The following is a 27,952-nucleotide window of genomic DNA, read 5'->3' on the forward strand; positions in this document are numbered from 1 at the left end:
GTAGGCAGCACATTACCCGACGAGATCAAATCAATTTCGCTTGTAAGTGTTCCTCCCAGATATATCAAACTAAGTGTTAGTAACGCTTGTATCACCTTTTCCCCACAGTGACACCTGCTCCGGGATGGAGTACCTGGAGATGAAGAAGGTCATCCATCGGGATTTGGCCGCCCGGAATGTGCTCATTTCGGAAGAGTGCGTCGCCAAGGTGTCCGATTTCGGACTGGCGCGGGACGAACGGTACACGGCTGTATAAGCAAGTTACCGATCAATGGACCGCTCCGGAGGCGCTCAAAGGGGGTAAGTTTAAGGGGTTTCATACTTGACTATTACAATCGTTAGGAAACCTATTGTGGATGAGGAACCAAGAAGAGACTTTGCGATTATTTTAATGCAAGTATCTAAAAAAAACTCTTTGAAGAGGATAAACTTTACTCACGAAAGGTATTTTTTTTCACGAGATATTATTTAGGGTTCCTTTAGAAAAATCACCACTTATAATTCTTGAGCAGTACAACGCGATCTATCTTGTTAGCGAATGCCGTTAGGTCAAGGGCTATAAGGCCAAATGGGTTATTAGGCCGAAAATAGCCGATATGTCTAATGGTCGTAAGGCGGAATGAATTTTTAAGTCAAATGGGTTGTTTGTTGTTAGGTCAGGATAACGTTCATTCTTAAAAGCCCACATGCTATGAAATTTACCAGAAATAATAACCTTTGCTTAAAAGAAGAAAAACATTGATAAATGCGTTAAGCATTTTGAAATAATAGAAGTTTTGTTCAACTTAAATTGCTCAATCTTATTTCGGTCCAACGGCCTGTTCTCGTCCAAAGTTATATGTCCAGTAATTTCTAAAGGGGATTGATCCGTAGATCCATCCAGAGGATTTACCAAGGCTTTACTCCAGCAATTTTTACAGGGATTACATCTAAAGATTCATCAATAAAATTGATAAAGGGTTAAACCAGCAAGTATTGAGAAAAAAAAATCGTTTGGAGATTCTTCCAAAATTTCTTTTTTGGAATTTCTCCAGGCTATTTTCCCAGGAGATCCTATAATGAATTCTCTAGGAATCACTTACAATGAGATCTCACAGGGATCCTACAGAAATTTCTCTAGTAGTAACCTATTTCAAAAAGCATCGTTCAAGTTTTCTCAATTAAGTTCCTTCAGGAATTTTTATTACAGAGGGATTTCCTTCATCTAGGGATTTTCTAAGATAATCCTTCAAAATATGGGTTCAGAGGTGTTCTCTTTGCTAAAGTCTATCAGGTGTTTTCCAGGATTTTGATGTCAGATTACTTTTGGAATTCTCATTCTGGAAAATCTGTCTGGTTAACAGAGACCAGAAATACTTCTCATTTCTAAGAGGATTCCTCAGGGACTCCAACCAACACTTTCGAGGGTATTTCTAAGAATTTCTTTTGAAAATTCCTCGTGCATTACACTATATATTTTCCAGAAATTGTCATCAGATATTATTCAATATTTGCTCAAATTTTCTTTCGGTGTTAAGGCTTCTCTCACGGCTTTGCCATGAATTTCCTCCAAATGTTCCAAAGATACTGCAGAAATTCGTCAGATATTCCTTCAGAAAATCAACTAAGGATTCATAAGCAAACTCTTAAAGGAAAACCGCAGATCTCCCCGAATTTACTATAAAATTTCTCACCAGATCTTGCTCTGAAAAAATCATTCTAGGCATTTTTAGATTTCCTAAATTTTTTGGTTTCAGAATTTTCTTGAGAATTCAACCAGAATTTCCTCTAATATTTTAAGGATATTTTTTTCAGGAATTACTTCAGACACTCTTCCAGGATTCTTTCATGAATTACTCAACATATTCTTGCCTTCCATATTATTGCATGAATTTTATCCAGCATTCCAGGAGATTCTTCTAAAGATAAATGATGTAACTACTGACAAACCTCGTGAATATATAATAATAACTCTAGCATGAAAACTTCTGAAAGGATTTCGAAGGAATATTCTGGACATTTAAGGAAGCCTTAAAAAACTTAAAAAAAAACGGTTTGCCAAGTAGCAAGAAAAAAAACTTCGGGCGGATCTCTTGGAGAAATTTGTGTTGGGAATGAATAGTGGTGGTAGGGCATTAAGCCGGAACGTACTCTACAGCTTCTCTCGGTTACGTTGGTTCCCTACGCTGCAGCCCAAGCCGGGACTCCGTTACTCAGTATGGACGATGATACGGTCGTCAGAAGACGCCTGGTACTGCTTCTTGTCCTCCAATTTTAAGTATGATCCAAGCTAACAGTGTTAGCTGCTTTCACTGCTTTTCGCAGGCATAGTGTACGTGGCTGTTGAAGTTTTAGCCTGTCGTTGTCATTACTCCAAGGTGGTTCAGGGAGCGCTCGATAAGATTGCGTGTCCTCCGACGTTGATCTCGAGCTGCTGAATCGCCTTACAGTTGCTGTCCAGCATCACCTTCGTTTGTGATGGTCTATGGTGTCTAGCGATTCCGCCGTCAGTATCTCCACCTTCTCCGCAGTCTCGCCAGTTATTGCAAAAACGACGTCTATGCGAACCCGACGATCTCGACTCCATCGGCAGTGTCCAAGGTTACATCATACAATCTATTCCACAGTGTTGGGCCAAGTATGGTTCCCTGTGGAACTCCCCGCCGTTACTTTAATTGACATCCGTCCCTGGTTTGTGCCGTAAACCAGTACCGTTCTGAAAGAAACTTTGAAAAACTCGCGGTATCCGTATTCTGTGTAGGGCTGCGGGCGATAGCGTCCCAACTGGTCTCAGTTATTTTAACACGATGTGCGACCGGTATTTTGTACGCCGAATTCAGCAGGGTATTACAGAGTAAGTAATTGGCCACACTCCATTTCGTCGGGTACCGGGCCATAGTTTCAAGATCTTTCGGACATTCTACTACACAGTTCGAAAGAAACGTGTAAATTTCTGAGACATATAATGCACATTAAAAAAAAAAAAATTGAGCGTGGAATATCATTGGATATTTACATGATATGTTCATGTAAAATTCAATTTATGTCATGTAATCCAGCAGATTCTGTGTGATTACATGACATATAACACATTTTACATGGCTTTAGACTTAAATTTACATGACGTCATGTTTACAATCGCATAAAGAAGTTAGTACATGACGTGTAATCTTCATTATTTTTAACTGTGTATGGTGGAGCCGGTCATGCACTAGCGGTGTTGATGAATAAATACTAATTGCATAAGTATTACGTCAGAGGATTCCCCAGAGAATTTTTGATTGATGTTCCTTAGGAATGTGGGTGAATTTCATGGATCCTTAGTATTTCCTGGTTCCTGTTTAATCTTCTATTGTTCCTTCAAACGATCTCGCTCTTTCATAAATTTTATATCTTTGGTTACGCATTTTAAACACTTAACATTGACTAAAACTGAACTTGGACTGACAAATTAATTTATCCATTCAATATTTCTTTCAGAATTCTCCAACAAAACCGACATGTTGGAGCTTTGGAATCCTATTGTGGGAGATCTACTCGTTCGGTTCGAGTACCATAACCCGAGAATCGTAAGTAATCTTAAACCGCAAACGCCCTTTAGCTAGAAATCTGTATACTACTCCTGTTTCCTCCCACATGCAGCCCCTAGCGGACTGGTCAAGCACGTCGGCAGCGGCTACAAGATGGAAGCCCCCGAAGGCTGCCCGCCGGAGATCTACGAGATGATGCGCCAGGCGTGGGACCTGGTCCGGAGAAGCGGCCCACTTTGCCGAGCTGAAACGACGACTCGCCGTCTGCAAGCGGGAACGGCCAAACAGTTACGTGGCGTAGAATGGCTAAACTACCTGCCCTGGAGTGAAATCTAAACAAGCCGTTCTTCATCCAAAATTACGCCTGCGTAAGTAGAAGTACTAATTCCCTATGCAACTAGTGGACGACACAGGAAGAACACAAATGCCATTTAAGTAGGTATGCAATTTCTGGTAGCCTCTGATATACCCAAAAGCGATGTAGGAAGTAAGGAGTAAGGTTCAAGGATCAAGAATAGCTTTGAAGAAGTTGTACAGATGATGCTAGTGAGTTATTTCTTGAATTGATCGTCGTCCATTGACTACAGTCTCGCGTGTTTTTTTGGTACAACTAGCATTTACGTCTATGCTGTGGAGGAACCCATATTTTGTTATTCCTTAGTGCTAGGAAACAAAAGTTCACAATGTACATAGTAAACAGCACAAAGTCGTCTAATCAGTTATAGGCACGATTCGAAACAAGGGGAGACCTATAGTGATTAAGCATTAACTTATTAGCGCTGATTGGAATTAAGAGATCAAGTGTTCCAATAGGTAGGTGGCATCCATAGTTTGTGTTTTCCTTGAAGAGATGTGGATGAACGATTCCCTGTTTTCTTTCTGGAATTAGTGTATGTTTTAAGCTACAGCAAAATGCAGCCAGTCACTACAATGTAGAATATGTTTTACTGTGAGGTGTGTAATAGAATCAGACTTTTGGTTCGAGGGAAGAATGCGTTTTCCTTTCTGTTTCGGAACGGACAATAACTACATAGGGTTTATTACTTATTTCACACAAAAATGGGAATTGTTGGCACAAACGTAATGGGTTTCGGGACAATCAATGCACTCGAAAAATCTAAGCGTCCGCATTAGGAAAGTTTGCATTTTATGACACAATTACAAAGACACAGCTTTCATATCTATAATGCATTTGTTGGAGTCTTTTGCTTCATCGATATTACAACACTATTAACAAGCTTTGGATTCGTGTCATCGTTCCATTTGTTTCATAAGATAAGAGTTTTTTTTTAAATTTTGACGGATTCTAATTCTAGTGAAGGTATGGGAGCTGTGCTTTCGAATTTTTTCTCTCATGTGAACTATTCTAATGTTACACATGGTTACACATACATAGATTTACTTAAGTAAAACTTCTTAAATACGTTGCCAGCCGTAGGGTGATTCTTTGGCAGCTAGGTGAAAATTGCTATTACATTTCATGCATTGCATCTCTGTAAACATAACATGTTTTTAAATTACCTCTCTTGAATTTCGATACACCATGATGTGCTGGCTATGTGATATGGCTATCCTATGTCGCCATTTTATCTCATTTTTTTTCAGTCAAAAACTTCGCACATTGAATGTGAGTCTCATAGTCAAAATTTCGCAAATAGAAAAGTCTCGTAAACATCACCGTAGTTTACGGAGCAAATTAACTATTCCTCGATAAACAAAATCTTCAGCACAATACATTCCCATTGAGCATAACCTCACCATCACACACACTACATCTGCTTTGTCTCTACCTGCAACATTTACGTCGTCTGCTATCATTGCCGTCTCTTTTTTAAAAGAACACTCCCTACCGCATTCTGAAATCCTTGGCCCAGTGTAACGTCCTCGCTATAAATTAAAGTCATCCCTCCAAATGGTTCAAGATCTTTACGTAATGAACATTTCATAGACTTTCTGAACCATGGTACCTTCTCATTCAAATATTATGGCTATCACATAATACACGACTACAAAACTGGCAGATTTGGCAAAGAAAGTTCTCAAATAAACTACTAAGTCATACTAAAAAGAAGAATAACAGCAAATTTGGAAGTGCAACATCATAATTTTAATCCATCGAAGTCATAATGAGAGGTTTCCGTTTTGCCTGCATCCCACACTGGGAGTCGACACATTGCTCCCTCCTGTTACCTTTAGTGTTCTGACTTCACACCATGCAAGTTTATCGTAGTACTGTTTTCCACATTTCATATTCTCGCGCTTATACGGCGAGATACTTCATCTTTATTTGACACATATGCGTTGAGCTTTTTGTAGAATTCGCGCTTTTTTAAGAGTATCATTGCTGCTTCATTTCTTCTCACTCTATCTCTTCCAATGATTTCTTCATATCGGTTTGGCAGAGGTATTTTTGAAGCTTGAAACAAAAACGTGTTCCGCAGTGCTATTCGCTCAGCTTCCCATGTTTTTGCGAGGTAAAGGGCTAAATTTTTGAACCATTTTCCAAGCCTCTGTAATCCTGTGACGTATTCAGCGGACCATCGACGCCAAACACTTGCTTTTCCGTTGGATCAACTGATGGCGGGACAATGTCAACTGTTTCAAGATCAGCATATTAAGGTTCAGCAATCCCCTACCAAAAAAATGTCCTTCATTCAAAGATTGGTGCTCCGAAGGGTTATCACTTTGCCGGATGATAGTGCGCGAATACAGGATCGCTTCATTTTAGTGCAATAAAGTACACCTCTCCCTCATACGTTAAATGCGATTCATTCAGCACCTTATTCAAACGATTCTTCACGGTCTACTCCAGTTTCTTGATGGGCGCTCGCGGAGAAATAAAATTCCAGGTTATGCCACGAGACCGACAAAATTTCGAGATGTGTTGTCCAACCCTAAGTAATCACAAGCCTGCTAATTCGCCTTTTTCGTTTATAGGACTGTTATTAGCGGGGAGGGCGAATTACGTAAGTCTTGCATTCACAGGCCAGCATTGCTGTATACCTTCGCAAGTAATCCTTTCACTCCAACGTGTAATTGCTCTCGATAGATCGTCTCAATCACCAAATCAGTGAAAAGATTCTTCTCGGGTAAGATCATGGGGCGTTTCTGGTCATGTGGCATGTCGGATTCGACCTACAACTCTCAGTATCCCTTCATCCTTATCGTAAATAGGACAAATTTCTGAGCTTACCTCTCACGGTCGGTTGCGTTCAACATCTTTAATCTCCTCGTCATAGACGACATGCTGAACAGCTCTCACCATCGCTAACAACGCACGATAGTCACAGCTCATTAATTTACCACTTCTTTGCTTGACGCTTAAACTGCAGTTGTGAATAATCAAGCCACGTAACCAATACTCTCTGTGTTTTGCGATAGTCACTACAGCTCAAAATCACGTCGTACAGCTGACTATATTGTGCCACTACAGTCTGGACTACAGCCACGATTCTTCACAAGCGCTTACACCGTATTTGCAGTTGTCACTTCTTCGGGACAATCCATAGCGACTTCATCTTCCTCGATTTCCGAAAACGCCGGACCGTTCACTATAGTCCACTATTTATTAATTCCAATGGTTGACGACTCCTAGATACGAGGTCCACTGTTGTCTTTCGTGCCGATGTGCAGCCATTCTACATCTTGAGTCAGTGCTAGAATCTTCAACTCTCTATTTCGCACGAACACCGGCAAGTTAGAGTTCAAACCTTTTCAACCAACCCGAAACTATTTCTGAATCAGACCTATAGAACTATCAGTTGAATGTTTAGTTCCAAGGCTTCGCGCCCTGTCCTGAATCTACTCTGCCAACAATAGTGCTGCACACAATTCTAGCCTCAGAATTGTCAGCTACGATTGTGGGCTTCCCCTTTTTCTGTTCGATTCAACTCTTTCAAAGGTGCTACCTAGATTTGCCGCAAATCAGCTTCACACCCAACTATTCTTTCAGTGTTAAAGCTCCGCAGGTAAATACAGCAACCGTGAACTCGTCGAGATGCTTTGCAAAGGCAAACAACTCACAAATGCTACCGGGCGTCTACTGCAGTACATCTATGAATTTCATGTTGTTGATTTCGTACAATTCTGCTCTTACTTTGCTCTAGATTTCGAATTCTCGCTAGGAATAGCGTCATCCCAATCAAGCTTATTGCACCAAGTTGTTGCATCACCAGCTTAGCCAGTACCACAATTGGCTCAAAATGCTTAGTTGGAATTCCAGAGGTGTTTGCCATTGTAGGGACTCGGAAAGGAAAATGTCGTTAACAGGGTACCGTAAGAGAGCAAGCGTCCTTATCACCCCATTCACATAAATGTCCTCAGGCAAAGCTGCTTCCCACGCATTTCGGAGGGTATGTCTTCCAAAAACATTGGGTCAATACACTACTTGTGCAATTTGACGTCTTCACGCTCTTTCACGCAAAAGTTGTTCCAATCATTCGTAGACCGTGTATGTTTCCGATGTTTTTCATGAGCTCGGCTGTGCGAATCTCGGTTTTCCAATTTTTACGTTCAACCACAAGACAAACAGACGTCACACTCTCATCATTGTCCATCGACCACCTTTTTAACGGTCGATTCAAAAATTTGTTTAGGTGGCCATCTGCCACCGCGCAGCGCTGCTTCGTTTTTGTTCGTGTTTGACGTTTACACACTACTGCCCGTCGGCCAAACACGCTGATTTTAGCATTGGGCGTACATGTCCTCGTGACTATGATTTGATCGAGATTGTTCTAAGTGTTACGTCTGTTTGTCTGTGGTTCAACGCTCCGTCACCGTAATCATCGAAACTTCAATAGCAGTTTTTTTCTTCAAAACTAAACAATATTCGATGAAAATGTGTTCACTGTGTTTCCGGTGGAGAATGTATACAGTGAACATATTTTCCTGTAAATTTTGTTGATATGAACGAAAAAACTGCTTTTGAAAATTCCAAAAAAATCAATGACGGATCCTGCCCCCTTAACCGAGATTCAGCTAACAAATTGTCCGGTTGCTTAGCGACGAAGCACAATTTACTGATACTCGGCTTTATTTCCTGAGATCCCAATTTTTTTTTGCTGGCAGTTATGCAGTTATGTAATCCTTAACGTTAACTGGCTAAGGCAAGATCCTGATATTTTTACAAAAGATCCTTGATGAATTTTTAGCTAAATCTTTAGCGAGATCAATTTTTGGTGAGATCTTGACAAATTACCTAAATACTTAATGAATTCTGAATTTCCTGGTGACAGGACACAGATCTTTCATAGGCTTCTCCCGTCATTTTCCTAGGAAAACTTTGATTAGTTTGTTGAATTCGGAACGATAGCGTAAATAAATTTGATAAATTTTGTGACCAGCTCAAACTCGCCACAATGCACTATATTGCTCATGCATACAACTGAGTTCCCAGGAACCAAATAGCACGTTCATTCACCCCTGCTTGCTTATATAGTGCTACTACAGATTTGACGTGCTTTATATTAGCCCTATAAATCCTAAAAGGTGATTTAGCGGCTAGTGATTACTAGAAATCCTTTATTAAGAGAGATTCGCGGAAGCTGACACTTCTGTCAAAGTGTGAGCCAATCGAGCAACGAGAGCTGTCAAAGTGTGAGCCAAACGAACATGCGTTATGTTTGTTTTGAACTTTTCTTGATAAGTAATGTAATCCGCTTGAATTATTTCGGTAAAAGTAATTTTGCACGAAGTAAAATTATGAAATATTTTTCTATTTTAAATTTTGTCAATTCAAGTTTAGTTGCTGATTTTTTAAACTGTTTATTAGCTTGGATATGTAACTCAAAGATCTATAACGAAACAAAATACACTTTTTAGCAATGAGGAAGTCATGTCCGTGTTACAATATTATTCTCGACGCCGAGCAAAACAGCACTGCTGGTCTGTTGCCAAATTATTCCATTTTACTTCCGCTTATCTCTCTATAAAGGATCACTAGTGATTACTTGGGTCATATTCCTTCAAAAGTCCCACAATTTTCTACACTGACATTTTGAGTTTGGTACCCTAATGACCCGTAGTGAAGTTTTATTGACTTATACATCAGTGCACCAGATTCCGCTCATTTAAGGGATGTATGAATTCAAATTTTATTATAAAATATCTATTGTGTCGATCAATACTATTTTTATGTCACAATGTAGCTCCAAGTATAGATAATCAGCAGCAAAATAAAAATAATTTGAAAAACTTCAGTAAAAATTCTTAATTGCATATATTACTGCATTTAAGTGTTCCTATTTCCGCTAAACAGATTTCGAGACGAACTTACTAAAAAATGCATTATTTCGAATTTGTTTTTATCCTGAATTTTTTATGGTCAAACCTTAGCTACTACACTGCAATAAAGAAGGTTTGTATACTAAAATCGACATTTCTTCAAATTTTGTTTAATTTTTTGCATGAATCTTGGAACACACAAAAATACCTAGTGACCCAATAACCGCTCACGAGGTCTTGTGTTTTCAAATAAAGAATTATTTTATCAAGTGAAAATAATGTCAGACGAACTTCATTGAAAGTTGTTAATATTGCTAGAATATATCCGCTGCGAAAACTTTTGGTTTTTGGTACAAATAATCAATTTTTACACTAGTTAGCGGAAATTGGGCATGAGCGGATACTGGCACATTGATGGCTTCGTATTATGAGAATACTCTTTTATCTACAAGCGTCATACTAGGCCAAATCAATGCATTAATTGGTCGAAAATTAGTAATCCAACCCTAAACTTGAAACTTCTAAATGCATCTGCAATTATTCATCGATAACTGGTTATCTAAACAAAATGTTGAAAAGCTGAAGTTCCTTTCAGGTTACTGCAAATGCTTCGCTACGAATTGTATGGGACCTATGTAACTTTCAGGTCAATTCTGCAAATCGTTATAAAAATGTTGAATTAAATAGGGGGACGAAATGCCAATTGATTTATTGTCTCCTAAGGATTAATTGATTTATGTAAACTCATTCGACTCGCAGAATAATCATTTTTCCAGAAATATTATATGAAAAAAGCGGAACAACATTAAAAAAATGAAGCTTTTTACGTTCACCTATGGCGCATTTCGACAAACTCTTGTAAACTTTGCCACTAATCGATGAAAATCAATCAGCTCAACCTGGTAATGAAATGGTGAGATTTTTCGGGATCAGTTAAATTACACCTGGGGTGGACGAAACATGCTTCATTTTGCGTAGGTTGTTACACACTTTTAACGTTTGTCTAGATTTCATCTGTCATAACATTTTCCATTTTCCACCTATTGTAGTAATCCTCTCATCTCTTAATTTATTCAACATTTTATTAGAAAAACAATCAACCTAACATGAAATCGGCATCCATCAAAAAACCTTTCAAGTTGGGAAATGGGAAACAAAACAAATCCAATGAACGGAAAGAGAAAAAAAACCCATACAATAATTAACGATTATGATATTCATATTTGTAATTTATTACCTACGCCCTTTAAACATTACACTTGAATTGCGTGACCAGAGAAATGGAGAATCGAAAGGAACGGAAAACAATACTTCTTCTTGCATGAAGAAGCGAGAGCAGCTAATGAGTTAGGTGTTAGAAAAAAATAAATCACGAACATTAGTTTGTATGTAACGGACAAAGGAATAAGACGCATCCTGTTCGGACAGTCATTTTAGATATCGATAATACAACACTATGTTACAATACAGTTTTTGGAAAGCAAAAAAAAACGGGCACGAGAACTATCGAGCAAGTAATCCGATGTTCTTGTGAATTGAATTCAATTTAGAATATTACACTAAAAGAAAAACTAATTGTACTGGTTTGTTGAGTGTGCATCTCTGTGTGTTTGTGTTTATGACGATATGAGTTTGGGTATATGTACAGTTGAGTAATATATGAGAGTGTTTGTGGTCTTTCGTTTCATTTCGATTGATGCACTGTTTTATAGAGAATTTTTAATATGTTTTTAAACAGTGGAAGTGAGAAAAAAGAAGGTTACTTGTTATACGATGTAAATGAGGCGTAGATTCTCCTATTTCGTAATATTCCGACTGTGAATTACCAGAACTAGGCGGAAAAGAGAACGAAGAATTTTCGAAACATTTGATTTTAATCGATTTCTCTGTTTGGTTGAATTCCCTCCATGATTGTTGTTTTCTTTTATTTGTTTAAAGATTTTATTGTTTATTAATATATTTAATTCGAACTACTACTGCTACAGGAGGAACTAAGAAAAGTGTAAAAGTGTTACAAATGTGTATATAAATAAAGAAGAACTACAATACAAAGATTGCTAACATTTTATTCCAAAATAACGCAAAAGACATAAATCTGTATGAAAGTACTTAACTTTGGCTCGTACCAGCCAAAATTATTATAAACACAAAAATATATTACCAAATTGCAAAAAAAAACTGAACAGATAAGAAAAGTCAGTTGAACACTATCACAGCCTTTCTCGCTTGTTACCATTCCAGTAAACTGTTTCCTTCATTCGAAAAAAAATAAGCATTGTAAATCATTCTACACTTGTTGAAATAATTGAAAAAGCAGAGCTTATTCAAAAAAGCTAGCCATTTTCCACGCATCCAGTGACGCCAAAAATCTGATAGAAGTCGTTTTTTTCTAGTTATAGAGCACCATTTTGTTTTAGATGCCGCAGCCACTATCATTCGGTGCAGCTATCGAACAGGAAAATATCATATTAGACACAGAGAAAGTGATAGTCCAAACCTAATTCCTATGTAGGAAAACATACTAGATTGTTTTTACCTCTCAATCTACAGGAAAAAAAAACAAATCATTGTAGGAATGGAAAAGTTTAAGTTCGCAACTTGAAAGGAAATATCAGCAAGGAAGCAATGACAGTTCAAAACATACGCAGAAATCATATAGCGAAAAATAAAAAAATCAGCCAATTATAGAACAAAAATAGTTATTCTGAATACGTAAACAGAATCAAAGTTTCGTAAAAAGCTAAACTTCAACAAAAATAATCATTAACTGCGAGCTCAAAAAAAGTAACACAAAGCAAACAAACCAATTAAAACCCTGTGAAAAATGAAAAAGCAAAAGCGGAAGGAAAGAAAGAATGCATACGTATTAGTACGAATATGTTTCCTTTATTTTAAGAATGCTGAACGCAAACTAGACGAAACAAATTGCCCAAACACAAGCAAAAAGGAAAACTGAAAATAAAAAAACAAAAAATACAGCAAAGAAGAGTGTGCAGGAGAAAGAATAAACTTGGAGTTATGAAAAAAATGGAGGCGAATGGAGAAGCAACAAAACAACCAACCAATCGAGGTCAACTACACACAACTAGCCTATAAACTATATAGGAGCATATAATTGAAAAGCGAAAGAAAAAAAAATACAAAACGAACAGAAAAATAAAAATCAGCTGTAGTGTTTTTAAAAATTTGAACGCATTGTAATTTATTTGTGAGAAAAGAACAATTCCCCATTCTTGTACACCGTATGAAAGTTAATCAGCTCTCTAAATAATCTATTGAAGGTTCCTTGGAATCACTATATTTGGCATGAAATTTGAGAAAATGAAACACACAAAATGTTTTTTCAGAATTGGGGTTATTCTACGAGTGGCGTGAGGTAAGAATTGTCGGTCTTGTATAACGAGGTGGCACGACATTTAGGCTTTCTTTCAAAAATCATAAGACCTTCAAAATTATCGCAACAGATCGCACATTTCTGGATCCCACCTTTATCGCCTTCAATGCTTTTTCAAGTGCCTTTTCAACCCACTGCTGTCGGCAAATTTGGCCGGACATGAACTGCACTTGTACGGCTTCTCGCCAGTGTGCACCCGCCGATGGATAGTCAACTTACCGGACGAGTAGAATCCTTGTCACAGTCGGTGCACCGGAAAGGTCGCTCGTTGCTGTGCGATCGGAGGTGCACCGTTCGAGAGTAGTGTGTTCCGAAAATGCTTCGGGCACTCGGAGCATGGGTACGGCCGTTCCCCGTGTGGTAGCGGATGTGGCTCTTCAGGTTGCCTCTCTCAGCGAAACCTAAAAGTTGAAATTGATTGTGATGAGTTACACTAAACCCAGTCAACATTTTGGTTGGTATAACTTTTGTTATACATCATTCAATATGAATCAATTCAATCGTATATAATGCACGAAAAAGCCTTATACCTACCAAAGTGGAGGCTATATGCGTACTTGCCCGAGGAGGAACAAATAACTCCCAATCAGGCATTGCAGAATTCGCTCTCATTTGAGTATGAAGTGCGGTCCACGATCGTCATTGTATCGCAAGGTGTAACAAGTCTGATAAATGGAAGCAGCGAGCGAGAGCCCCAAAGAGAGAGCGTTGATAAAATCCATTTTTCTCGCTTGTTTACCGTTGGGGATAGGTGTTTTTCTTTAGTGGCACGATAAACAATCCACGAACTACTAATAGCAATAGTGTCCCCCAGGCTTGGAGCATGTTTAGAGGGGTTTTATCATGCACTACTATCCCCCAATCTGATCAAAGTTGTAGCAGTTTACGATAAACAGTCTCTCATAATGTGCAGCATAGTATGATAGTTACAGAGAGCGATACGTGAGAGATTATCTCAAATTTTCTCAGGATTCAATCCCTGCTCCCAATAACTTATGCATACTATATTTTGGTATCATACCAAAATTAGGTATTGCTCAGTAGTCAATACCTCAATTTGGTATTATAAAGGACTTATTAATGAATCCTCTAAGCAGAATCTCAATAAATAAACTTAAAAGTAGATGGAGTACCGTGTACCTTTTAATTCCGCTCCTAAATGCATATCTTTAACAGATACGCGTATTTCGACTACCACTACGATACGAGTAACTGACACTGAAGAAGACTGCAAGTGGTAGTCGAAATACGCGTATCTGTCAAAGATAAGCATTTAGGAGCGGAATTAAAAGGTACACGGTACTCCATCTACTTTTAAGATTATAAAGGTATTGAAAAAATCTTTAAAACAATTAAAAATACTTGATTGAGGTATTAGACAGCTATTGAGGTCTGCTGGAGGTATTGAACTACTATTGAAAAATTTCACTTTTATATGAAAATCCATCAAGTATTATTGAGGTATTATAATACCTGATCTAATTATCAGTTTGATGTTCGTAGAATATGCTTGAGATATTATTTAAGGTTTTTTACCTCTTATGCAGGGCTCATTCATACCTCATTTAGGTTGTAAGTATTGGGAATTATCTGGTATGGAATACCTTAGTTTGGTATTCAGAAGTTATTTTTTTCTGCTCGGGATGGCACGACTTTTTCAGACTTTCTGCGATCAGATATACGATGCCAACAAACTTGAATGAAAATAAAAAAAGGTTCGAGTCATGTTCAGCCACCTCTTTCAATTGCATGATTATAATTCTCAGATTTATATGTAAAACAATATAGCAAAGAACTAATGATAAACAGTACCGAGATGTGCTTTGATTCCGTTCAACTGCAACAGCGTCCTAGGAAGAGATTCCTACTTCAGTTTTTTTTTTTTACTTTACTGTGGCAAAATTATAACAAATGCTGTAAATGCATCTGTTTTTCTAAACAGAGATACTAAAAGAAAAAAGTGTTCGCTCATTCCAATAAATAAAAAGGGCATTATTCCTAGTTCCCCTCACAAACAATAATTTCGTTTTATGTAGAAGAAAGCGGCGTCCAATATTTAGATAGATTGTACAGTTAGAGTGGCGCAAATTTTGAAATATTGGCTTGCCTATGCTAAAACGATTTTCATTATGGTAAATAGCATCCTCGATTCAGGCCTATACGGGTTGAGATTTATGTATACTACAGTCAAAGCTCGTTAACGACAACTTTTATTGCGATAAATCTCTCTATAACGACTTTTCAATGTCCATACCAATTTCAACTTTTATAGTGTCATTTTTCTATTACGTCATTCGAATTATATTTGGTAGTCACTCACTGTTTCAGATTGCATTACCAGAAAATATGGAAGTTATTACCAATTTTATGCAAAACATAAAACGCTCGAACAGAGGCGCGTCCACGTCTGAAATCATGTGTAGGACAAACGTTGGCAAATATTCTGTGCACAGTGAATCTAAGAAAATTTTAACTCTATAAAGTCTTAAGCTGGAAATTGAAAGTGACTATATTTGAGGGGTCCAGACATTTTGTTCGGTTTTGAGTTGAGAATATAAAAAAAAAACTTATGTTTCCAAGCTTTCTAACACTATTTTCAGATGTTTTTTCCAAGCAACGGAAAAACATAATTCTTAGAATAAAAGATTGCTGAAAAAACTCAAAGTAAATTTTCTGACAACTAGGTTGTTGTCTCAGACGCCCCTTTCCTTCACACCCCCTCAATGGCATGAAAATCCTTACTACAAGACTAAGAAAGCTTTTTCAGAGTGTCTGCTCATTTACAGCATATCCTGATATTTCCAGGTTTTTTCAGGTTGAATACAAATATAAACCTAACAGGAGGGGATTTTTTTTATTTCCGTACAAAGTGGGCCGAAGGGTCTCAGATTTTCATGAAACTTTTTCCACAGGCAGGGCTCATCAATATATGAATAAAAAAAAATGAGAAAAATTCAGGGTCGCTTATTTTTCCGGAAAACTCAGTTGGATTTTTTTGTTTTCCTCTGACACTACTTACTTTGAAAAATCATAACTCAAGAACGAAGCATCGTAGAAACAAAGTTTTTTTATGAAATGAAAGCAAATTTTCTCAGGAAATAAAAAATATTAACTGGAAAAGTTTTCCCCAAAATTTTCCACCGTTGAGAAAATTCGTAAAGAAAAGCCGTGGAAAATTTTCAAAAAAATATTTTTGAGAAAATAATTTTATAAATGCTTCGATTGAAATATGGGTTTTCAAAGAAAAGGCTATATGGTCATTTTCCACAAAATTGGCCATAACTCAAAAACAAAAAATAAGTAATTTTAAAAATTTCTAAAATTTTTGAAAGTTTTCCATTAATTGGAACATAGTTTTCCCGGCTTTTCTTTACGAATTTTCTCAACGGTGGAAAATTTTGTGGAAAACTTTTTCCAGTTAACATTTTTTTCTATTTATTAAAAATGATTTCCTCATTTGAACAGACATTTCTTTAAGAATATTTCGATGACTTTTTTGGAATTCTTTTTGACATTAAGCCAAATATTACTGCTCGTTTTACTGTAGTTTTTATTCACCTATAACTCTGATGATCTCTTTAGGGATTTGTTTAGAGATTTTTCACGAACTTTCTAAGTAATTCATCTAGAATTTCGTTTTAAATACGTTTAATAATTTATTCTGAGATTTTTTCCTATGGATAGCCACAGAAATTACTACACCAGGAATTCATCCCAATATCGTTTCATACATTTTTCAAGGAAGTCCCAAATTCTCAAGAAATGTATCCATTCTTCCATATTTCAGGGCTGGTAGCAAAAATTGGTACCGAAAAAAGTTATTTTAGTGACCAGATTTGAGAAATAAGTGACAAAAAAGTGACTTTAGATTCTCGAAAAAGTGACTAAAAGTGACTTGAAAATCAAGTCGTAAGTAATTTTATTTCAATTCTAGTATACTGTTTTACGATCAATATCAAATATAATAGAGAATATTCCATATGATCTTCTGCAGGTAGTATGTCCATTTGAGTACCATATTTGGACATTTTTATTGTGCTTCCAAAATTACAAGATATTGCCTACATTTGTTTCAAACTTCATAGTTAATATTTACGTACATAATCCTTTTTAGCAGATTTTCAATCTTTTCAAAATTTAATGTCTTTTATATTACCAAAGTTTGTTATTTTGTAAATTTTAATAAGAATTTGGAACATTTGTAAAATTAGAATTTTTGTCATTTCACATTTCCATTTAAACTGCAGCTCTTCTACCTCATAAGGTCAATATTTTTATGCATTAATCAATATCTATATAAATAAAAATGGATTGGTGTATGTATGTCACGAAATGGCTTACGAACGGGTCAACGGATTTGGATGATTCTTTCTCAGTTTTGTTCGTTAAGGGATCCGACGTGTTTGTGTGTATAAATATCCGGAGGTATTCAACGGGAAAGTTGGAAAAACGAGAGTGAACGAAACTGTCATTTTGTATGAGACGATCCATAAGGTTTTTCAACAGCCTACTTGATTGGCAAGACAAAGTTTGCCGGGACCACTAGTTTGAAATAAAAAATGATAATAGAATATCGAAATTGAGTGTAATACTGCCTAAAACCGCGTCCTTTAAACGCCGACTAAGAAAGAACAAATGGTTGATATAAGCCTGAGTGACAATGAAATTTTCCATCAGTAAGTTTAATGGGAGGTACGTGTGGTCGAATTCACATTCTAAGACTTCCTCGTGAAATTACGACAAGTAACTGCTCGGTTTGCCGATTCAATTCTGTTTTCTTTTTTATACAAAATTATATCCAAATCATATCAAGATTTGTTACAAATAACAAATTTTGTTCAATTTTTGTTAGAAGCCTTTGAGTTGATGGAGGAAATTATAACACAATCAAAACATAATCAGTTACAATAACAATATATGTTATATGTTTTTGTTATTTTAACTACTATTTATTATAGCATATTGTGTTAGAGAGAAATGCGCTAACTGAATTAAACAAAATCTGTTACAACCCTCTTGTAATCACTGGTCGGGAAGACAAGCAAAATGTCAAGAAAAATAAAATTCTTTGTGAAAATTTTTGGAAAAATCCGCGAGGAATTTCTTAAAAAATCCTAGAGTAATTTCTAATGAAACTTGTGTGAGTAATAATGATGACCACCTACGAGGATCTCTCAATGATCTCTTGGATTCTTGAAGAATATATTTCTTGATAAATTGCTATGATAATAAAAAAATGCTGGAGAAATTTCTAGAGGAAATTATTAATGAATCCCAGATGCAATTAATCAAAGGATTCTTGGAGAAGATTTTATCCAATTCTGAGCAATTCAGGAGAGTTATTGTGGATGAATTTTGAGAGAATCCTTTGTAAAAATTCCTAGGATTAAATAATTGAAGGCGTAGGAATTATTGTAGGATTTCTTGTAAAAATGTCGATTTTTTCGAAAACTCTGCAATAAACCTTTTGGGGAAGAACTTTTGTAGGACCTGCGGGAAGAAACTAGAAAGTAACGCTTGGAGAAATCTTTGAAAGAATCAGTGGGAAAGACATCTGGAGGAAATACTGAGATTAAAAATAACTTAAAGTGAATTGATGAATACCTACCTCAAGTTATAACAAATTTTTTTGATTGATATAAATGTGTTACAAAAGGACATATTTTGCCATAATAATTAAAATTCCCTGATAATTCCAGGTTTTCCAGGATTTTAAATTAAGAAGGCCGATTCAAAATTTTCTCCCGAAAAATTAGCTCAAGATAGTTGAAAAAAGTGACTTTTTGACGAAAAAAGTGACTTTAGTTGAAATGGCTTCAAAAAAGAGACTTTAAAGTGACTAGCCTCAAAAAAGTGACCAAGTCACTAAAAAGTGACTCGCTACCAGCCTTGATATTTGTTTAAAAAAAATCCCAAAGGGTATCTTCAAACAATTGTTGCAGTATTTCATCTAGGGATGTCTCCAGGGAAATATGAGGAAAAAAATTCAGAGTTTTTTGAAAAAAAAAAAAATCCTGAGTAATCTCTGATAAAATTGTGTAAGTTCTACATCTGGATTCTTGATGAATCCTTGGATTTTCTTAAATAAATTGCTAAGAATAGGGCAATACAATTTGACTTTTACTTTTTATCTTCCTTCTTTCAAAATTTCCGAGCCCATTTTGGCTTAAAAATTTCCATTTTTTTTTCATAACATTTCTTAAGAATCCGATGAGTTTTAATTTATTTTGTTCATTTTTTTTTTGCTGATTTTTATTACCGTGAAGGCCCCATCACTCTGCGCACTTAAGGCTTTTCAATTTTCAAACAGCTGTAATTAATTGAAAACAAACACCAATATTCTGAAAATTTTGGAAACAAATACTTATTGATCTTTTGTATAAGGAAAAAATATAAAGCTTCACTAAGTAATCATTTGTATAGCAAATTTTTAATTTTTATCAAGGGTGTTCGTGTTCCTAACTATGCGCATTCATTTTGCAATGCTCCTTATTCTGCGCATTTAGGTTCCTAACTCTGGCGGCACTCGATGAATTCTTTATAACAGTTGAAGTATTTTACTAAAAGCATTACTAGCATTTAAACTCCGAATTAATCTTCATTTTCTTGCTTTATACGGCTTTACGTCCCAGTGGAGCGTGGTATGGTCTCTAACACAAGTTTACTAAGTGAAATGAATTTTATCTATAATTCAATTGAATTGCCATTAAGTGCAACTCTCAAAACAATCGAAAATCATCATGTTTTCCAAAAACATCTATTTAACTTAGTTTCCTAAAATCTAAACCAACGATTAAACCTCGATGTTCCATCGATATTGACTCATGAAACTATACAAAAAAGCAAAATTATTTTTTTGCATGGTTAGGGAGCATTCAAAAATTACGTCCATCGTTCAGGGGAGGAGGAGTATACGAAAATGTGACATGCATTCATTAGGTACTCTTAAGTGTAGAACTAGCCCTCGTGTGTTAAAATACACTCAAATAAAGATTTAAAAAAAAAAAAAAAAATCATTAGGTACTGTAAAATCCTTAAATATGATGGACGTCATTTTTTTAATCTTCCCTTACTATGATGGTCCCCTAAAAAAATTTTCCAAAGCAATTTCTGTTCCATATCTCGATGGTGTCGACAAGTCGATGGTTCCCTTCAATATCGACATCTGGAGGGCAAATAACGTTTTATACCTGCTGCGCATAGTAGGGAACATAGTTGAAAAATGATTCCTTACTATGTGCACAATAAGAAAATGAAGAGAAAATAAGTTGCACTTCACCAGTGATGATTGCTCGATAAATAATCTAGTGACTACGTACTAAAAATCTGAAATATATTCTCTTTAATTTGGCTTAAAATGACTTAAGTGATTGAGGTACTCCCTTAGCATTTTGCTAACGGGCAGTCAATTTGGACGTTTTTCAATATTTTTAAAGCTATTTTATTTTTTATTAAAGTAATAAACGTAAATTTGTCAAGAAAATTCTTCGCGTACTTTTTATTACTATTGTAGCAATATATGAAAAATGAATTTGAACAAAAATGTAAGTATTTTACCAGATTTTGGTGGATTTTGGTGAAAGTGCGCAGAGTTAGGGGCCTTCACGGTATTCCGAATCCACTCCCTCTCAACAGTTTGAATATCAATGGGTCAAAAAGTCAATAAAATATTTGTGTCGGCCTTACTGAAAAAACAACATTCGAGTTATTATATTGAAGAAATTTCTTGAAGAAAATCGGACAGAATTCCTTTAGAAATTTATCTTATGAATGATCGGGCCAAGAACTGTAATATTACTGTAGTAATTACCTGGTGTGGAACCTTGAAAGTTTTGAAAATTCTTTCAGATTTTGAAATTCTATTTGATTTTTTTTTTTTAAGAAATGTTTGAAAAGCAGCAATAATACTTCAATAAAATGCTCGAGAAAAGCCTAGAGAAATCTCTGGAGGAACTTAAAGTTTTCAGATGGAATTTATCGAGGAATTCTTGGGAAATTTTATAATAGATTTCAAGGAATAATAAGCAGGAATTTTTGAGCAATTTCTTAGAGTAATCGTGGACGAATTTCTAAATAATCCTTACGAATATTCATGTAATAAATGATAAAATCGACCGTAGGGGCTTGCTCGAAAAATGTTGAAACCTTTTTTTTCAACACAGGAATAAACCTTTGTTAACAACTTGAGGATACTGTGGAAGAATCGGTGGAAAAAATTTTTCCACTGTGGATTTTTTTTTTCGAAGTAATTTATGTGAAAATTACTGTTCTGGTTTGCCAAAAATTCGTTAAGTGGAATTGGTTCCGAATGGTTAATGAATAAATGAAATGTCAGACATAAAACAGTTAAAGTTAGGCCAAAACAAGACAAATATATGAGATGAACCAGCGTAGGGCTGAAAATCTCAATAATAAAGAAAAAAAAAACTAGACAAAAAACGGATAAATTGATTTCCTGAAGAAGACACCAATCTTAGTGTCGAAACGTTGGGTTAGAATAAAACTCGTTTGATTCATTCCACTATTGAACGATACAATCTATTCCTCCACAAATTCTTCCAAACATTCTTCGAGAATCATCTGATAATAATTACATAGAGAATTAATCTCTATGGATGTTCTAGAAGCTTCTCATAGAGGTTCCATTTTCCATTGATCCATTGTTTTATTTGTTTTTCTAACGATTAAAAAAGTTTCTTGTGATAATTCTTACAGTTAGCTTAACAGGATTTTCACTATTGATATTCTCAATTGATCTTGAAACGAGCCTGAAATTTTGAGGGTCATGTATATAAATCACGTCAATAGGCATGAGAAAATAATAAAAAACTTTATCGTTTCATCCATGCTCCATAAAAATAAGTACGTTCTTTATTGAGTTTGTATGTATATTGAACAGATGTTAAATAGTTTCTGCTGATCTTTTTTTTTTGCTGAATCATGGTTAGGACAATCCTTTGACTATCCTACCACGGAGATGAACCAGCCAAGGGCTGAAAATCTCCCTAATAAAGATAAATAATAATATCCTACCCAGCTGTTTTGTGGCGTACTACATGATTTTGCGAGAAATACTTAAAACACAAATAGAAATTCACAACTCACAGGATCTAAGGAGAATTTTGATTATTTTATGCGGTCCGTATCCGTAATAGGGTCTACCCCGTTGGCATAATGTAATTTGTCATAATGCCGTTTGACATACAGTCGTTGGGCACAAATTTGTTTGACATAATAGTCGTTTGGCATAATAGTTGTTTAGTATAAAAGTCGTTTGGCATAATTCAAAAAGGAAGATACTGCAGTGGAGCTTTTTACAAAATGCCACACAAAATCCCCCCCTTTCCAATATTCTTAGGCAAAACACTTCACTACCGCTATATGTATCACTGACTCATGTTCTGTTCATGTTCTACAGTAGAAGCAAAACTCAAAGAACCTTCTGTTATAGTTGATAGCCAGACATCGCACGCGTCGAACGTCATTCTTTACCTCTCGCTTTGTTTCGCAGTTTTTGGAAAATGTCCGGTGCGCGAAAAAAACACCCTAGTGGTTGATTTTAGTGTGCTACCTGTTCGCCCCGAAGTGGCTAGAGTGCATCAATTTTTGGAGAGTGAATTAAAACTCCAATATGAGGATATTAGGAGCATTCAGTTGCATCACTCACGCAACTGTGTGCTCATCGAAATGAAGTCACATGAAATCGTTGCGCGCTACCAAGCAGAACACAATTGGAAGCGATCAATGATTTGTGGAAACACAAAATTTCGGATTCCCGTGTACGTGGATTGTGAGGCAGTGACGGTTCGTGTCCACGATCTTCCCCCGGCGATGAGTCACGCCACCGTCGCCGACCATATGTTAAAATATGGAGAGGTAATCTCCATTCGGAATGAGAAATGGAAGCATTATTTCCCGGGACTATCCAATGGAGTGCGAGTTCTCAGGATGAATCTGCTTAGACACGTACCTTCATTCATTACCATTGAAAATGAAATTACAATGGTGTCTTATTTCAACCAGCCTAAATCCTGCCGCCTATGCGCGCAACCGCTCCATCCTGGCAAGAAATGTCCAGATTCAAGCATCGCTCCTGCTGGCAAAACACTTCCAGAATCAACAGCATCGACATCTTCCGTCGGGCTGTTCACTAAGGACGACTTCCCGCCGATAAACATCGATCATCAATCTCCTTCTCCAGTTAACGTAGAGGAGCCAGAAGAAACGAATCAAAATAACGACGACGTGTGGACTGACGATGACAAAGCATCCAGCTCATCCACAGAACACAATGGGACGACAAACAAACGACGGCCGATCGAGGCGGGTCAACAAAGAGAGTGGAACGAAAAAGACTTGTTTCTGATCAGTGTTCCCCAAACACTGATCATGCGCAAATCAATACATCTTCTGATGGAAAAAATGCTATTTTTGAAAATAAATGTAACAATGGTTTTGAACATTCTACGCATAGTAGAAATCAGAAATCGGCTCTGTAAAGCTGGATACGGCGTGTGAGCCTTTAAATAAACGAACTAAATAAAAAAAAAACCTTCTGTTAAAAGATGTTGCGTTGCCTACGTCCCAAACTCCAAAACTCCCAGTGTATTATAGGAGTTGAGTTTCCAAACTTATACTTAAGACTGACCCCCTTTTTACATCATTAAAATAAAATAAAAAGAGATTTTAGAGACTTTCTACTAAAAATAGACTTACATTAAAATAAAGACCATGTCTTGTTTAGATCGAAAATAAAAAAAATGTGTATTAGAGAGTGTTGATTCCATACCTTTCCCACAATGCGGACACAGGTACGGCTTCGCTCCGATGTGTGTTCGCTCATGGGCCGTTAGGTTCCCCCGTATATGGAACCGCATTTCACAGTGCTGACACTTGTAACGCTTGACCGCCGAATGGATCCGTATGTGGCTGCCGCAGGCCCAACTTTGTCCTTAAAACGTTCTCTGACAGTGAGGACATTTAAACGGTTTGGGTTCGGTCATATGTGCCGATTCGTGCTCATGCTTTTCATCCAGGACGTTGAATTCCTGAAACAAGAACTCGCACATCAGGTTTGTGCACCGTCGGAAGAGTGGCCAAAGGTGCCTGGAACGTACGTTCGCCGCCCTCGTCGGTAGATCGGCAGCCTGATGGTAAGACTTCATGTGCCTTTGCAAGAGGTGAAGTTTCTTGAATGCTTTATTGCAGGATTCGCAGCGGATGGCATGGGCTTCCTCCGAGGCCGTAAACAATGGTTTTCCTCTTTCGGCCACTTTGAATATGTTCATGGATAGGGCCCGGCCTTGATATCCTCTTCGATAGAATCCGTTTCAGCCGGTTCAGCAGTCACCATTCCGTCGAGGATAACTTTCCCCTCTTCAATGACGTTCTCTTCCAGTAGTTCTGTATCCTCTTCCTCTTCCGGTTCGTCTTCCGAAACGTCTGATCTTATGACCAGGTGCTCCTCGAGAATGTCCGCGTCAGCTATTGTAGTGGAAATTTCAGCACCTGGAATGGATTCCGTTTTAGATGAAATGATTTCCACCGGAATCGCGGCGACTTCTTGGCTTTGGGCAACTTCCTCACGGTGAGAGGAGCGACTTATACGAAGAATGTTATTCTGGATGCATTTCTGTTTTGAATAGATGTGCTGCCTTCAGGTCGTCGTAACACCGGTATGCAGAGATGATCTTCATGCTCAACCTGAGTTCGAAACATAATTTTGTTAGAAAAGTTATTAGATTTACGGCAGATTTATAAGTACCTCAACTCCGGTGACGGAGGTGAACATTTGATCCAACCCATTCGGGTGCTGGTAGATGGCTACCATGCCGGACCCACGAGTGCGGCATGCTACGCAAGAAGCACTACTCATGGACCTCTGGGACTTGCAACGAAACTGTAGAAATCACCTATTTTAGCCAAAATTTTTAATTTTTAAATTATTAATTTGCTGGTTGTTTATTTACTTTTTACGGAAACTGACAACTCTCAGACAAAACATTCAGCAGCGTGCTTTTGACTCTAAAATTCTATTACACAAATTCGGTACTGAATAGCCCTTTTCATTGTGACAGGTCCGTGTCAGAGTCTACACTGTGAGACAAAAGTACCCTTTAAAGGGTAAAAAAAGTACCCTCTTTGAGAGAAACTAGTTTAACTCATAAAAGAGTAAACCGCCTGTACTCATTAAAGAGTAAAGGGCTTGTACGTCAAATCAACGAGTAAATTTACCCATTATTCGAAATAAATTGTTTAGCAAAGTGGTAAAATTCACTCTGTTTTATTTGCTCATAGTTTCGTCTTTTAAAAACAATTTCAATCAAAAACTAACACAACAAACGCTATACGTTAGGCTAAATTATATGTATTATTAAAAGCCATTTGAAAAATAATAAAAATAATTGATTGGGATCCTCTTCTTTCATTATATTCACCGAAGGAAAAAAAAATAACTGGATGGTGGTAACTTTCATCGACTGGAAGCAAAGCCGGAAATAATGCTCTGCGGATTATGTGTCCTCCCGCATAGCAAAATACAGTTTGTCTTACTTTAAGAACTATAAACATCTTGTAACGGTTACTGTTAATGTATCAGAAATAGTTGCTTTTATGTATAACCATATGGACTTTAAAGCTGTTCACCATTTCAAACAGTAAGATTAACCCATACCTATCAGTAACAATATATGATACTGCTCTGATATTGTTAAATTATATGGGAATGGATTCAAGCAAGATATGGTGGAAATATACCGCCACCATTCGGCAAATTGTTTTTGTTTTAATTCGTGCAACACACTCACACATTTGCATTTGACAATATTGAACTACATTTTAACAGTTCAACAAATAGTTACATTTTGTTGGTATTTGTAGGCGACATTTAATCTAGCGTTGAGTGCAGAAAAAAAATCGCCGTCGGATTGCCGTCGAAGGAAAACTGTCAAGCTGTATTGTTTACTTCTTATTCTAATATTAAAACTGTTCAAGGCTTGCAATGAATTTATAAAAGTCAAGTTGAAATGAAGTTTACAAAACAGTAATTCACATTAAAAAAAATGACAACTGCGATCGACCCAGTAAGTAAATATCTTTCGCCAATCTGTTGGATGTTTGGTTCAAACCCAATCCCCGTAGGAACTGCGCACCGCTTGCCGGATGGAGGAGGAATTCACCAAACTGTACAACGAAAAAGTAGTTAAGAAGCGGCATCAGATGACCCGGCTCTACATGGACAACGGTTTGCTGGTGTGGAACGGAAATGGTGCCAATGGGAAGGACAACATCCAGAAGTACTTCCAGGAACTGCCCCGCTTCGAACACATTGTGAACACCCTGGTCGCTCAGCCGATCATTGGCGACGATGTGCCCTCGTAGCTGACGTTCATCATCAAGGTTTCGGGAACGGTCATCTTCCAGGCCAATTCTACCAAACATTTCCAGAAGACATTCACGGTTACAGCCCAAGGCGACAAGTGGAAGATTGCGAGTGATTGCAGATGCTATCTTTTAAGGGAATCGATCTATACATGGATGCATTGGAAGGCGATATTCTCAAATTCCTCGAGAAAAAGCCTCATAAATCATCCTAGTGCTTGCTCCAGACATTATATTACATAACAGAATAGGATAGGGTAAAAATACAATAAAGGACCGTAATCCAATAATTATGCATACGTTATTTATTTCTCTTAGAAACATATGGTTCAAATGTATCAACACTGTTTGGCTTACATTGATTTTGTCGAAAAATGGACAGTATATCTACCTTTTGGAAAACTGTTGATGAGAAATTTTGTTCGAGAAAATCGACGTTTTTAAATGGTTACATAACTTAACCGCCTATTCCCCACATTGTGATTTTCCTATTTACCGTTTGTCGAATTGTTAAAAACGTTTCGGGTATGGTGGATATACTGTTATTTTTCATTGTAACCAAAATCATTCAGATATTGTTGCAAATGGTTGTGGACCTTTCGGGAAACTGTACTGATATAGTTTTTGTTTATGCGGGCTGCATCAGTTGGTAACTTAGTGACTGGTCCAAATAGTCCCATTGCAGGCATTACCGTGAAAAAAAAAACAGTACATCTTTGATATCGGAAGATTTGTTGCCTCCTAACTTCGTCTTCGATTCCATAATTTCCATTCTAAAAACAATCATTTTATCGATTAGGATTTGGTGATCTAGTTAATTAATTCTACTTACATTTGAAGTATGTTTGATGCTCTTTCCATTACTTTCTATCCACAGTTCTCGCTTCTAGACCATGAATGATTAATCTGAATCACTTCCCCAAACTTCAAGAAATTTTTCACCCTTTAATGGGTAAATGCTTTGAACTTTGAAATGGGAGAAAAATACCCTTTATTCAAAATTTGGAAGTACTCTTTATTTTGACATTTCCATATAACAAGAAAAAATGGGTATTTTTTCCACATTAAAGGGTAATGTCGAGTTTACAGTGACACGTTGAAAACTCATTCTACTACTTAAAACCAAAATGGCGTCAAAATCCAAGATGGCCGCCAGATTTTTTCACTCAAAATAATACTCCTATTCTTCATCTGACTCGAAAAATACACCAACTATTGAAAACTTGTATCTTTGTTGTACCAAAAATGATGTTTGCATTGATTGCACTCGCCATATACGTCAAAATCGTGGAACATGTTTTAGAAAATCGTTCATTTCATAGGGTAAATACCATTGCACACCTAGTTTCTGTAGCCTATCTTACGCAATTTTTCCTCAGCTTTCTGATGGTGATCTCAGAATTCAAAACGAGCGGTGCGCTAATGGTGAAAAAACGATTTTTCTAAC

The 27,952-nt window shown here is 36.8% G+C and overlaps 1 protein-coding gene and 1 pseudogene across 1 annotated transcript; one reads left to right on the forward strand and one right to left on the reverse strand.

The window, feature by feature from the left end:
* Positions 1-13,182: 13,182 nt before the first annotated feature.
* Positions 13,183-24,076, reverse strand: LOC110680943 (zinc finger protein 32-like). The gene is made up of 2 exons (XM_021856723.1): positions 23,915-24,076; positions 13,183-13,526 (listed from the first exon to the last, which is right to left on the reverse strand). Exons 1-2 carry the CDS (start codon positions 24,000-24,002, stop codon positions 13,336-13,338), a joined length of 279 nt encoding a protein of 92 aa, XP_021712415.1. The 5' UTR covers positions 24,003-24,076; the 3' UTR covers positions 13,183-13,335.
* A 2,110-nt stretch (positions 24,077-26,186) lies between these two features.
* LOC5579900 lies at positions 26,187-26,748 on the forward strand (annotated as a pseudogene).
* Positions 26,749-27,952: the final 1,204 nt, after the last annotated feature.

Source organism: Aedes aegypti, unplaced genomic scaffold (assembly GCF_002204515.2).
Source record: "Aedes aegypti strain LVP_AGWG unplaced genomic scaffold, AaegL5.0 Primary Assembly AGWG_AaegL5_hic_scaff_2137_PBJ_arrow, whole genome shotgun sequence".
Lineage (NCBI taxonomy): Eukaryota > Metazoa > Arthropoda > Insecta > Diptera > Culicidae > Aedes > Aedes aegypti.